This window comes from Oryza sativa, chromosome 1, assembly GCF_034140825.1.
Source record: "Oryza sativa Japonica Group chromosome 1, ASM3414082v1".
NCBI lineage: Eukaryota > Viridiplantae > Streptophyta > Magnoliopsida > Poales > Poaceae > Oryza > Oryza sativa.
The window spans coordinates 30,355,773-30,370,469 of record NC_089035.1 but is presented as its reverse complement, the minus strand read 5'-3'; the positions used below and the strand labels follow the sequence as shown (position 1 = coordinate 30,370,469).

At 40.9% G+C, this 14,697-nt stretch overlaps 2 protein-coding genes across 2 annotated transcripts; one reads left to right on the top strand and one right to left on the bottom strand.

Moving 5' to 3' along the window:
- Positions 1 to 272: 272 nt before the first annotated feature.
- Positions 273 to 3,446, top strand: LOC4325576 (mitochondrial outer membrane protein porin 4). The gene is made up of 6 exons (NM_001401460.1): positions 273 to 557; positions 705 to 772; positions 1,986 to 2,096; positions 2,237 to 2,326; positions 2,417 to 2,625; positions 2,847 to 3,446. The coding sequence occupies exons 1-6, from the start codon at positions 389 to 391 to the stop codon at positions 3,151 to 3,153; spliced, it is 954 nt and encodes a 317-aa protein (NP_001388389.1). The 5' UTR covers positions 273 to 388; the 3' UTR covers positions 3,154 to 3,446.
- A 155-nt stretch (positions 3,447 to 3,601) lies between these two features.
- LOC4325575 (alpha-amylase 3, chloroplastic) lies at positions 3,602 to 12,696 on the bottom strand. Its single transcript, XM_015794134.2, has 13 exons — positions 12,342 to 12,696; positions 12,119 to 12,252; positions 11,170 to 11,224; positions 10,884 to 11,003; positions 10,417 to 10,531; positions 9,814 to 10,163; positions 8,382 to 8,989; positions 6,911 to 7,100; positions 6,317 to 6,423; positions 5,337 to 5,586; positions 4,780 to 4,902; positions 4,253 to 4,420; positions 3,602 to 4,150 (listed from the first exon to the last, which is right to left on the bottom strand). Exons 1-13 carry the CDS (start codon positions 12,591 to 12,593, stop codon positions 3,992 to 3,994), a joined length of 2,631 nt encoding a protein of 876 aa, XP_015649620.1. The 5' UTR covers positions 12,594 to 12,696; the 3' UTR covers positions 3,602 to 3,991.
- Positions 12,697 to 14,697: the final 2,001 nt, after the last annotated feature.

The following is a 14,697-nucleotide window of genomic DNA, read 5'->3' as shown; positions in this document are numbered from 1 at the left end:
GATAATGACACGGATTAACTCAGTATAATGCCATTTTACCAAGCCACCAACTCACTCCCCAAGAAAGCACAAAGCCACATCAACCTCACCTTCTTGCCCCCGAAGAAAAAGAAGGCCACGGAAGCCACGGGAGAGTGATCTGGGCCGTCCATCTCACAACAAGCCACGGCGGGGAGAGATCTGTGCCGTCCATCTCACAACCAGCTCCTCCCCCACGGCCCCACCCCCGCCGCTATAAATAGACGCTTCCTCTTCCTCCCCCCCTCTTCCCCACCACTCCAAAGTTCCAAACCCCACACCACCACCGCGCGCCCGCATTTCTCCCCGCTCCTCGCGCCGCCGCCGCCGCCGCGTAGTCATCGAGTCGAGCAGAAGCGTTCCTCCTGCCATGGAGGCGGAGACGGAGTGCAAGGTCCCCGGCGTCTACTCCGAGACCGGCATTCCCGTGGAGGATCCGGCTCCCGGCCTCAACTCCGACGTCAGCAAGAAGGACGCCCCTCCTGCCGTTGCGGCGCCGGGTCCCGGCCTCTACTTCGAGATCGGCAAGAAGGCCAGAGGTGTACACGCGCTCTTCATCTTGTTTGGTTCTCTTTTTTCTGGGTGGTTTTTGAGGGGGGGGGGATTGGTGGTGGCGGTTGCTGGCTTGAGCAAATTTTAGTGGAGTGGTTTGCTGATTTCTGCTGCTTTTCCTGGTGTTTTTGCAGATCTTCTGTACAAGGACTTCCACACGGACCAGAAGTTTACCCTGACCACCTACACCAACAATGGAGTTGTGAGCATTACCGATTTCCGCATGCTTTTTACTGGTTCCTTTCTTGTGGACATCTTGGCTCGCTTGCTTTCGATTGTTTGTGTGTATGTGGTGGTTTGGAATGGTTTGAGTAGGAGGATCTCGGTGGCTGTGTGATGTGCGTGTCGGAGTTGTGTTGGTTAGCGGGGCTCGGTGTGGTCCGAGCTTGTGTGTGTGGCGGGTTGCGGCCAGTGTGTTTGTGGAATTGACCTGCGGGTTTACTGAGTTTTGGTCTGATTTGATTTTGAGTTGAGTTGGGTTGAAGAGTTGATGGATAGTGCATTTTACTTTTTCTCCTTCCTGGTGTTGGATGAGATGGTGAATCGGTGATCGAAGCGTCGATTGGGTTTTTCTGTTCGATTGACAGGTGGTCAATCTGTCAGGTTGATGTTTGTTACGATGTTTCCACTGGGTTTTTTGTTCGTTGGATGGTTGGTAAATCTGTCAGGTTTCGGTTTGGTGATCGAAGAATTGACTGGGTTTATTTGTTCGGTCCATGGGTGGTCAATCTGTCAGTGTCAGGTTTCGGTTTGTGATGGAAGAGTCGATTGAGTTTTTTCTGTTCGATCAACAGGTGATCAATCTGTCGGGTTTCAGTTTGTGATCGAAGATTCACTGGGTTTTTTGTTGGATGAATGGGTGGTCAATCCGTCATGTTTCGGTTTGTGATGGAAGGGTCGATTGGGGTTTTTGTGTTCGATCGACAGGTGGCTAATCAGTCAGGTTTCGGTTTGTGATCGAAGAGTGCTTTGGATTTTTTATGTATTTCTGTTAGATCGATGGGTGGTCAATCTGTCAGCGTCAGGTTTCACTTTGTTATAGTAAGATGCTTCCATTCCGTTGCCAGTTTAGTGGGTTTCTTTTTGTTAGAATTTACTACTAATTTCGTAGTTCTTAAATTGTGCAACGAGTTGACTTGTTGATAATTTTGGGTTTCAGTCGAGAGGTTCCCAGTGATAATTTTTTATGGTTTAGCTTATACGAGTACTGCTTTGTTTGATCTTTCCTTCAGTAGATGCTGCATGTCAACGTCAACTTGTGTGTGTTTGTACGGATCAGAGGATCTCAATCCGTGTTTGTACTGATGCTTTGTATCATGGGTGTCAATTGCAGATTGCGTTGGATATCTTGTTGTCTACTAATATAATAATCAAATATGACTCTTATTATTTGATTTCTGTGATTCTGTCTATAGGTAATCACTGCTGCAAGCACAATGAAAGATGAAGCTATCTTTAGCGAGATCCAGACCAAGCTGAAGAGCAATAATGTGATGCTGGATGTGAAAGCTACTTCCGATTCTCAGGCAAGTTTCTCCTTGAAAATGCCCTTCATCTATCAAATGTTATCTGATTATTACTTCCTGATTAAACTCGCTGGTGATGGACTATAAATTGAGTCAGTAGCTTATCTACTGGTGATTGATTTGTGTTTAACTTTTCCCAGGTGTTAACTACAATCACAACTGAAGACCTTGGTGTATCAGGCTTGAAGCAAATCGTATCACTTCCTTTTCCATACCAGACAGCTGGGAAGGTATATGCATCTTCATCTCTGCTAGATTGGTTGGGTCTTTTAGATTTCAAATTGACTTACCGTTTGTGACTCTCTGCCTTGTGGTTGCAGGCTGAACTCCAGTACCTGCATGACTACGCTGGTATCAGCCTCGGTGTTGGCCTGACCTCAAAGCCTTTGGTTAACCTTTCTGGTGTGTTCGGCAACAAATCTGTTGCTGTCGGTGCTGATGTTGCAGTTGATACTTCTACTGGGGACTTCACCAAGTACGATGCTGGACTGACCATCAACAATTCAGATCTTGCTGCTGATCTGACGCTGTAAGTGTTTTCTTCTAACGTGCCCACTGTAACACTGTTAAGTTGCTTGCAATTTTACGATTCATGTCTACAATATTTCCATGTGCGTACCTGTTTGCTAGCTTGAGGATACATTCCTCTTAATCTGACTTCTCAGAAACTCCTAATCGAAGCAAATTTTCTGTAATGTTGCAGTTTCTCTTTTGTATCCATGCGTGAAATCCTTGGCTTCCCATTTTCAGGAACAACAAAGGGGACAGCCTCACTGCGTCCTACTACCATCTGGTGAACAAAGAGTCAGGTACGGCTGCTGGAGCGGAGCTGACCCACAGCTTCTCGACCAAGGAGAACACCCTCAGCTTCGGGATGCAGCACGCCCTGGACCCTCTCACTACCGTGAAGGCGCGCTACAACAACCACGGCATGGTCAGCGCCCTCATCCAGCACGAGTGGAGACCCAAGTCTTTCTTAACGCTCTCCGCCGAGGTCGACACCAAGGCGATCGACAAGGCCTCCAAGGTTGGACTGTCGCTGGTTCTCAAGCCCTGATGCCCCCCCTCCTGATGGCGATGATTCGATGATGACGATCCCTTTTTTTGGTATACTAGTAGGACAGGATGGTATCGTCCCGTATCAGCAGCTCCTGATGTCTAGTGAAACTAAGTCTGGTTAACCTCTTTGGTGCCGTGGCATCTTTACTCTGGAAACTTGGCCTCGTAGCATCATTCTGAGTATTTCCCACCTAGTAGTAGTAGTAGTAGTAGTAGTAGTAGTAGTAGTATAGTGTTTCCCCGTGGCATGTTTTAGAAGTTAAAACTGAATCCATACTAATGTTCTTGTCACTGGCATCTTGTCTATTGTTGGATATCTTACTGTAAGCTCCATGTTGGTTTCAATACTACATCGAAAACTGGTGCAATTTGAAATGGGAGATGTCTCAACCTTTTATGATCCACTCACACACACTGCAGGAAAAATTGGTACTAACATTTGCAGATAGCAAGAAATGCATGCACTTCATTTATTTATCGCCAAAGTGTATCACATAGTATTACATAGCTCCAACATGGTGGAGGTATCTCTGCAAAAATGTATAAAGAACATGCATACATCAACAGGCGAATTGCCTGCAGACAAATTATTCACAGGATAACCGGTGATTCTGCATGATCAAATGTTCGAATTTACAATGTAATTTCACTGCATTGGTGAAATCTTTTCGGTAGGACAAGTGGTTCCATTGCCCTTGCTGTCCACTTCTTTTCTTGGTACCATCAGCAGGATGCCGAACTCTAGCTTTGTGCTATTCAGTTTTCCTTTTGTGAGCTATACCGAATGGTTGTATACTGTCTACAATAGAAGTTCTGCAAGTACCAGCGCGGCAAGTCTACGATGACACTTCCCAGACCTTGTAATCCTGTCCCTCGGCAGCAACTACCCAGTTTGTGGGGCCGCTTGGCTCAAAATGTCCTGCGCCAATCTTCATTGTTACCCTCTCATCAATCTCTGCCGCATATAAATTTCCCTCTGCTTTCAGTATCTTGATCTGTAAATGTTATATAAATTCAAGCATTAGAGAACATGAATAGAGTGGGGAAGGGCAAGGAGGGTAAGAGGGGGTACCATACGATACAAGAGGAAGTTTTACCTTGCTACGGCAATGGATCTTTTGGCGATTTCTAATAGAAATTAATTTAGCAATCTCTGGCTGTAAATGCGAAAATATATGATCATAGAAGATTGCAGGAGTGCCTGGGTGAGTTAAGATGTAGACATAGCCTTGCAACTCCATACCAAAGGGGAATCTCCAATGACCCTACAAAGATATCAAAGAAAGTTAGCCATGATTTTGTTCGAACACAGCTTAACAGCTCCAGTTATAATTTGATTAGTATCCATAAAAGCATTCCAGTTTCAAAAGAGTTCTACAAGGATGGGCTGAGCAAAATTTAGTTGTTTGAAAACAAGAAATTAAGCAGCGTTCAAAAAAAGGGACAACTATCTGACTATTATTAAGAAATGCATGCAGGTCGTTGCACATTTGTGATGTTTCTATGCAAATATAACAAAAATATGATGTCAGATTTGCCAGAATCATGCTGCCATATAGTAACCTTCTGAAGATAATGCTACGGAGTAATACTTATTTGTGTATGTAGGGATTTTGTAATGTACCTGAGTAGAACCAGTGTCATGATTTTCTATAAATGTGACAGCACGCGAAGGCCACCAACCTAACACTCCAGGGGGTTTTCCTTTTTCATCAGACAGACGCCAGTACTCAGATCTTTCCAGTGCCTGTATACCAGAAAAGATGTGTAAGACAAAATATGCATGGCTAATCCAGAGCAATAGCATCCTTCTCAAACTGGCAGAATTGGCTATTACAATCATGGATGAGTTAACTATCATCAGAAAACCACTTTACAACAGATTAATGAGACTTTAAATATTGCCATGGAACAGGAATACTGCCAAAGATGCAAGTTTAATTAATGTGGTTCAGCATGCTGCGTCTTCATAGCAGCAATAAAACTTTAATTATCAAATAATTGAAGGACAAAGTATACCTCCACCCAAAAGAAAAATGCTAAAGGGCAGGAAATTCTTCATGATGCATATCCGAACTGAGAAGCTCAAACCATGGAAAGGCATATAAATTCTAGAGTTTCAAAAATACTAAATCACCCATAAGCACTATTATAAAACTTGGTAAGAAAATGGAGTCTCACAGAGTGAAGTATTCCTTTCGTGGTAACATCAAATGCACCAGCAGTTCCATTTGTAGCATTTATCCAATCAACTATTCTCTGCCTGTGGGCATCTTGATTATAATCCATTTCACCATAGGTGTAACTGAGAGAATCCCAGTACTCTCCTACTGCAAAATATGGTTCGCTTGCTTCCAAGTAATCGTGGACATATCCACCCCAAAATCCGCGAACAAAATCAAGTCGCCATCCATCGTATCCAACTTCCTTTCTGCAAGTCAAGCAGAAGCAAACATACAATGAAGTCATCTGATGCTAACGTTTTCAGGAATGCTGCTCTAATGCTATGTTCTATGATTTAATTTATCCTGTTCAGCTAATGAAAATATGCAGCAACCACATTAGGACTAGTAAGCTACTGTTCCCAACAATACTCCCTAATAAATTGGCTCCAAGAAATAGTTTCAGTATTAATGAGGGTAAAGCTCCTGCAATATCTTCCCCTTTTTTTTGCATATGTCCAAGCACTACACAATTACATAGATACAGAATCGATCATCCCTAAGCTACATGGCAAAAATATATATACATATATATATGGTGGAACCCATGACAATTTGCAGATATTCAGGTGTAGCATTTGTCCAATCCAGTTTGTTATTATAGGAGCTTAGCAGCCTACAATATATACCTATTATCGTAGCATGAAAAAGAATCTTGTGATATTGATGAGGATGTGCACTGTGTACATTCCATTTTGTGGTAAGAGCAAGGTAAACTAACATATATGAAAACATAGCTTTGAAAAGAATGTGATATGAGGAAAGAAAACTAGCACTCAGCTAAACACGCCATCCAGAAACAATGTATGTACATCAAATCTATTTAATCTGTTGCATGGGGATGCTATAACATACAACCCTTCGCATGGGGAATACACATATATAGTTAAGCATGAGCAACAAAAGGAGTTTTAGCCAAGAAAAAACAAGATAGCATACCTCATCCAACAAAGCCATTCTTTAAGATCACTCCTCACAAACTCTTGCGAGTGATCAATGTTTGGGGCTGCATGGAAGTTATCTCCACTGCTCTTGTTTCCTCTTCCCTACAAGGACATATAGTTTTACCCAAAAATTAGAAAGTAAGTCTAGTACATCACATAGTGCATTGTTAAGTAAAATGAAATGGAATAGGCATGTAGAACAATATTATGATTGATCAATGTTCATGGCTGCTGAAGTTTGAGTATGTCTTTTTTCCATTTTGGAACTATGTCAATTTCTATGTTATTTCGGATGCTAATCTGTGTTTACTTCCAATACTAAATGTATGCAAGTTGAAAAGGTGGAGTCTATCAAAGTTTGTAGGTCACTCAATGAGACTATCTCCAAGCATCATTTGTTGGTTAAATTAAGCTTATTTTCGCATAACTTTATCAAGCTCCACTGGAGGAAAATATTTGTGCAAATGAAACCAGCAGTTCATGAAGAAAATCATAATGTTGTGATACTTAGTTAACATAATGAACATTCATGAATGACATTTTCAAATAATTCTAATTAAATAGTTTGCAAGGGAAGGTGGAACCTCACCTGGAAATGTGGATCATCTGCAACAACTGCTCGATCATCCCAGTTAAGGCGTCCACCAAAAATATTCCAGACGCCATTTTGGTTCTGAAATTGAGCACACCTGTGATTCAGGACGGCATCACCAAGAACCTTCATACCGGCTTCATGAAAACGTTTCACAGCCTCCTTCAACTCTTCCATGGTCCCATATCTGAAACATTGATGATATCATATTAATGAATGGCATGAGCTGACATGATGGGTTCATACTATTATGCTGTATAAAGGCATAGATCTTTCAGTGTCATAATTTTCCCTTTGAAAATCATTGTTTTTTTTTTTTTTTTGGAAACAAGGAAGACAACAACTAAGAAGCTTCATAAGGGTAGTCAAAATCAAGTAGGATGAGAGCCAGTTTTCTGGACAAGCTATGATGCACCGATACTTCAATTTCTTGCCGTACCGGTATCCGATACGGCGATACGTCCGATACTCTGTCGATACGGTATCGGAGGAGTATCGGTCATTAAACAATGGAAAAAAAAGAAAAAATAAATACCGATACTCACACGATACTTATCAGATACTTCTTTGATACCTAGCAGTGTAACCTCCTTGTTCAATAGCACATTAAAGACCCAATGCTATACTTCTGATATATTTATAACTTTAATATACTTGCTATATTTGTAATACAAGGCTATATTTGCTATATTTTTTGTAACAGGCAACAATTCATAGAATATATTTTAAGATAATCTTATTGCTTTACCCTTTTGTAGTTCCCTATATTTTATTTTTAAACATATTTTTATATATACTCGCCGTATCGACGTATTGATGTTTTTTAAAAAATCTCGTATCGCCGTACCAGTATCGCGTATCCATGCATCATAGTGGACAAGTGATGCCTCAAGCGACATATAAATATTTATTGCATAGTGGTGGTAGTGTTAACCATAGAAGAACAACAAGCTACTGCAGCAGTAATAGTGCCTTTAATAGAGATTTTAGGGGTATAAAAGGGGTTTTCTCCTTTAGAATCCATATGTGAATTTCATATGCTACCCAGGTTTTCGTTTCTACTAGATAGCGTAGTACTAAAATCTTCAGCACAAGTGCTATATGCTAGATTGTAGAAGGTTAGCTGAGGTAGGCAATGGAGAATTAGCAGTAGATTGGTTTGGAAACAGCAAGGAGGAAGAAGCTTTGGCAACGGAGAAGAAGGAAACTTAAGGTAGGGTAGACTGATTATCCATCATAATCAACTCATGTACACAGCATGGCTTTACATAAAACAAGCTGGAGCATAGCACCATCTTAGCTCTAACTTGGTTACTAGCTTTATCTCTAACTTACCAACTATCCCATCTCATTTTTTTGTAGATAGCGGAAGTGTAAACTTCCAGCTTAGCACCAATATTACTAATATTTCAAATTTCATAGAAAACATTACTAAAGTAACACAATAATTGTGCACACAGAGATATACCTGGAATTTAGATTATACAAATCCCTTGGCATGTATCCTTCAGGCGACACAGAATCAGTAGGTGGTGGTGACCAGACAATGGTGAAACCCATCGATGACAACTCCTTGGCCTTTGAGCCAAGTTCCACATACCATTTTCCTGACTTATGAGATTCCCAGTTAAATCCTTGACACAATATTTCAAATCCAGATCCAGTACCAGAACAAGCAGGCTTCACAATGGATGAGTCATCAATGTAAACAGATTCCTCTACAGTATCAATTGTGGGGCTCCTAAAAATGCTATAAGCTTCTGCCGCTAACCTCTCAATTTCTTGTAGGATATCCTCTTGCAGAACTTTATTCTTCGCTCGCTGACCTCTTCTAGACGACAGCCCAACCACCAGATTCCTTATATCACTGATTAAGCCATCATCTTGTGAAGACTTATCATCGGCTTTCTGTTTGTCAGCCTCGGCGTCTGCTCTTGTAAGAGGAATGTAGAAATCAAATCCATTCTCCACATTTCTCAACCAAGTATACTCATCAAGTTTTACCACAAAAATCAGACCAGAATACTCTCCATCCAGTAAGAATGATAGAGAGTTGCCTGTTCCATCAGCTTTTTGCTGCAGTATGATAAGAGATGTGTGAAGAGTGATACTTAACTGATTTCCCACAGCTGAAACTATTGAAAACATTAATACAAAACCATCTTGAAAAATGAAAAGGCATCAATTGAGGCATTTTCAGTGATTTTAGAGAACATAGTGTACTACTACCAAAATATCCCCAAAAAACAGCACCTACATTGAAGATGTAGGATTGTTGAAAGAGAATTGCTGATAAGAAAATGCTTGCCCTCACTAGACTAGTAAAGGAAGAAATCAAACCCAAAAAGAAGCCAGTCTGTCGGTAATGGAGTAGGGAGACAAACAAAGAACTTCACAATTTCCTTCAGATTTTCAAAATGTTGACTTGAATCTTGATATAAAGTTTTGCACATTTCCCCTGATCAAAGGGAGACTAAAAGTAACCCTCTTAATAATGGATCATTTGAAGGTACCATTCAAAAAGGAAAACAAAGAAGAGTTTTAAACTTTTCTTAAGCAATAAGAAAAAAGTGAAATCATTTCTGTACACTTAAAAAATGTTCCTTTTTTTATTTTTCTATAGCGAGCATTCTTTCATGATTTACCACATATGCATATGCCATAGTGGTAAATTCAAGTTCAGACAACCTAAGAAGTGCAAATGATACAATTCCCTGTTTTTGGAGCGCAGATAGAATCAGGACATACCAAAAATACAAATGAGCCTGACTTACTTTTCCAGAACACCTTTACTTGTTAATTTTTATATAGCACAGCTTGTAAGTACATTTATCTTGTACTTTAGCTTGATACAATTAAATGTCATTTCTTTGCCTCTACCAAGGGATCAAGGTCCTTACTTGTAGCATGGTCTGAAGAGCTTTCTGTCGGAATATCTTCGTTGCAGGTGGATGTGGTTCTGGGGGGATCTCCCATGTCATGGTATTGTCTTTGCAAACTCCCCAATGAATGATAACTTCTCCAGGAATATCAGTGTCGAATTCCACAGCATGTTTAGTTGTTCCATTGTTTTCCCTCACATTAACAGTTATAAAATTCTGAACATACACCGTTTTTAAGATTGGGTATTCCTCATAGAAACCTGAAATGTGTTTGGTTCTTGAACCTTTATCATCGGGTACAGTTTTATGAGGCTCAGCAATAGGTCCCTCAGGTTTCTGTAACACGTTAGATAGGTGACCTAAAGCCCCTAAGAAATCAGAGATGTGAGTATGTTAGATAACTGAAATATGAAAGGTGCAAATGGGGTAAATTTTCAATGTGGTAATATTCATGATCAAGCATCCTATGAAAATTACTAAGATTTTAACCCTAAATAAGATTATTTTCTTATAGAAGGAAATGCATTTTTATATAACATAAAAACCAACCAATGAAAAGAACAAAGTGCCAAACCACTATAGTAATAATCTAAAACATGATTCACTAAAATACTTCCTAACCTGGCCTGACATCAATATCTTGTTCTGTTCCTAGTAGATCTCCACCAAAGGATCCACTTAAAGGTATTCTGAAATCCTGACCCTTGTGCTGAAACCAAGCACCTGTTTCCTCTTCCTAGCAAAGCAGCAGTCCATCGAGACATTCAAATCAAAAGATGAATGCAAAAATGTAGTAATTAAAAGAAAGAGTAGTGCATTTAACAACTAATCTATAGATCTAAGAGGCATGTGTTTAGTATATCCGCTCCCAATACTTTAGTATGCAGATATACCTGTAGGGGTTATATATTATTCTTTTCTTAGACAACTAAAAAATGGGAAGACAACTTCCCACCTTAGGCACTTTCAGCAATTTTACGAATCTAATGGGCCAGTCGTAGACTTCTAGGCCTTTTGACACATGGTACAGAATGCCTAGGAAATAAAACTGACAGCAGAGAAAGCATACAGCAGCGTAAAATTTGAACCTTTAGAACAAAATTGATAGCAGCAATTGATGTGCCCTTATCAATTTTGATTTGCACTTCATGAATCGTCTTGCCTTCTGAATTGTGTGGAGTGTCCAAAGATGTTTCAATTGCATAGTCCTGAAAGTTTGAAATATTGTTCAGCAATAGGAAGATCAAATGAGAAAAAATATGGCTACAGGATGCAACGAGCTTTCGACTCAGACATCAAACAAACTTAGAGATCCCTGGGATGTGAATGTCAGTAGTGAGTTCTTTAACATGTTTTTCATAGGATTAGAACAACCTTAATAGGCACTGAACCGGGAGGTCTCATGTCTGAAGGAGGTTGGTCCCATTCTCTGCAAAAAATTATAGAAACAAGTGATAACAATAAATTGGGTCACTAAATAAGGATAAAGAATGCCATATATTTCAGGAGCTAGATCATTTATTTTTGCATTCAAGGAAGGACATTACAGCAACAACTAAATCTGAAAGACGACAAAATTCAATTTTTTGCCTTTTACAGAAATGTTCTTTTTTTTTTGCGGGGAGAAATGTATGTATGTTGAAGCTTGAATACATACAAAAACAAAAGATATGACAAATATTAATTCTAAATATTCCTTGCAAAACTATCGTGCCATTTAAGTAACGTATAGAATATTGGAATATCAAGACAACTCCAAAGGAGATAAGGAGACATAACACCGGGCAACCTGCAATTGAAATTTAAGAACTTATCATTCCTATCTTGCAGATATGCCTATTTCTAATCACCTCGCGCTTCAACGCTATATCGAAATTCCAAATAAAAAAGAAAAACAGGATAAGAGCCAACCTACATGGTTACGGCACTACCCCGTCACCTAATCAAAATTCTCTTTTCGCGCGCATTTTCCAAGTATAGCCATAAATCAATGGCACCCACCTTGTAAGAATTTTTCATAATGAACCTGTTTATAATTTCCTCTAATCGAAGCCAAATAAAGATTAAGGGGTTGCATTGACACTTGACAGTAATTTCACTATATACATATACAAGTGCTTAGACTGGACCGGTGAGGCTACATAGATATGGAAAGCAGCCTACCATGAGGACATACCTGCCAGTCTGACAACCATCGTTGATTCAAACGACGCTCTCAACAATGCACAAATCAACTCCCCACGGATGATCAAAACAAGGATGCACTCATAGTTCATAAATCATGCAAACAGAGACACAGCTCGGAGAGAGAATCAGCGAGTACCTTCCCTGCTCACCATCGTAGGAGACACCCCAATGCAGCACCCACTTCCCCTCTACATCACACCCGATCACAACCTTGCACTTGCCCTCCCCATCCGGCTCCGCATCGACCCTCACCCACGCCTTCCCTTCCACCTGAACACCACAGACCCCATCACCAACAAAAAAAAAACAACGAAGCATAGCTTCGCCGCAGATCACAACAACAGAGCAGAACAAGTTACCGTTCGGGATCGGCGCAAGGGGAACTTCTCGGAGAACAGCAACCCGGCTTCCCCGGAGCCGGCCACCGGCGTCTCCGCCGCACCGGCACGGGCCACCACGCCACCGAGCCTCACTCTCCTAGGGAGCGTGGCCCGGCACCGCCACGCCACGGGCGGCCGCGCGGCCGTCACGAAGGCGCCGCCGAGCAGCACACCCCTCGCTGTCGGACCCGCCCGCGGGATCGCCGGAATGCTCCAGCTCGCCACCGCCATGCCGCCGACCTGCCTCCTCCTCCCCCCTGTGTGCGCGCGCGAGCGAGGCGTGTGCGTGAAGGAGCGTGAGCTATGGAGAAGGGAGGTAGAAAAATGGGGGGAGAAAGGGAAGAAACGGACGCGAAGGGGATGAAAAGCGAAAGAACGAGCGTGGAGTACCGAAAAGAAAAAAAAATACTAGAAAAAGGGGCGAGATATCCCACGGGTCGGTTTACGTGGCAGGAAAGCGAAAAAAATGAAGAACGGCTAGATTGTCTCGCGGGCCCACTGGTCATCGACGACAGCGAAGGCCCGGTGGGGGGGTTTTCTTGCTGTAGCGTGCGATGGATCGGGAAGGGGGGGGGGGGGGAAAGTAAATTACTATTTCGGGATCCCGAAGAGGACGCGGCCCCCGATTTAGGCTGTGAGAGATGGTAATAATTAAATTACTTGCCCGTTAATTAATGGCGCGGGGGGAAGCTTGGTTAAGACAAAAAGGAGGCGCGCCCGGAAGCGTGGGGGATGGAAGCATGGGGCCACATGTGATGTGTCTGGATCGTCCTGAATAGGCGGGTTTGCACGGGTGGGCGTTGGCCGAAATGATAGGCCCGGGAGGCATCGTTTCTCCGGTTAAATGAACGGTTAGTTTGTGTAGCCCACGATGAATAGAAAATGGCCCACAACATTTGTCGTACGCATGTGTAGATTAAGACGACGTAGCAATCAAACCAAAGCACCTGAAACTGACAAATACTAGTAGTGAAACGAGTAGTAAGAGATTAGGGTCCATGATAAAATGGTACTACCTCCGTTTTTAAAATAGATGACGCTGTTGACTTTTTATCACACATATGACCATTCGTCTTATTCAAAAAATTTACGTAATTATAATTTATTTGTTATGAGTTATTTTATCACTCAAACTACTTTAAGCATGATTTATATCTATACATTTACATATTTTTTTAATAAGACGAATGATCAAATATATGTTCAAAAGACAACGGCGTCATTTATTAAAAAACGGAGGGAGTACTACCTCCGTTTTAAAATAAAGCAATCAAACACACACTATAATACTTATAGTATTATGAATTGTATTATATCCTATATTAGATTGTAATAGCCTAGAATGAAAAGAGTATTAAGCACTGAGTAGTAATGAGGTTCAAACTAAAAAACTGAAACTTCAATCACATCCCGGCAAAATAAACTCCAGATGATACATGCAGTTGCAACTTGCAAGTGCGCATATTAATGACCCATCGTTTCGCCTAATAAGTCAAAGAAAAAAAATTAAAATTTGAATTTTTGAACTTGATTTTGAAGTTGATTCTAAAATATTTTCAACATAATTCCTTTTTAGCATTTGCTTTTAAATCATTATGAACAAATATATAAAAGTTTTACTTATAAATTAATTTTTATTCCCTAATAAACCTTTTGGCTTATTAGGGAATATGGGTAACCGATGAGGTTCATAGAAATTTCATAGGATTTGGAAAACTCCAATCCTTCCTATCAAATGATTAAATAGAAAAATTTTCTATAGGATTTAAAATCCTATGAAATTTCTCCACAAATCCTTTGATTAAAAAAGCCTTGAAAGAATGGTATGAAGGCCAAATGGAAAAGGAGATCTCTGTGTGAAGAAAATGCTTAGAAAACTGTGACTGGAGTTCTGGGCCTCAAATGGTGGCGAACTGGTGAAGGGGTGATCTTCAGTCCATAGAAGGTAATAAGGCAACAAAAATTGGCCTCTGGAAGAAATAGCGCATTTGGTATGAGGAAAGCTTGTCCTACCAGGCTACCACTCGAGCACGAGCGCATGACTATGTGTCAACAAGCTCATCGATAAGAGTAGGCTGACCGCCCACTTAAATAAGTGAGTAGCTCAACAGATTATTCACTTATTTGTATTATAAATGTGTTCACGGACTGGTCCACTTGCATGTCGCAGAGAACAGAAATATGGTGATATATGGCAATCAGAATCGAAGTTACTAATAAAAATATTAATGAGGTACAAAGTGCAAATTAAGAGTTGGGAAACTATTCTAAACACCCGAGGGGACGTCTCTTCATTGTTTGCATGGTTAGGAAAAAATTTTAAAAAATTCAACAA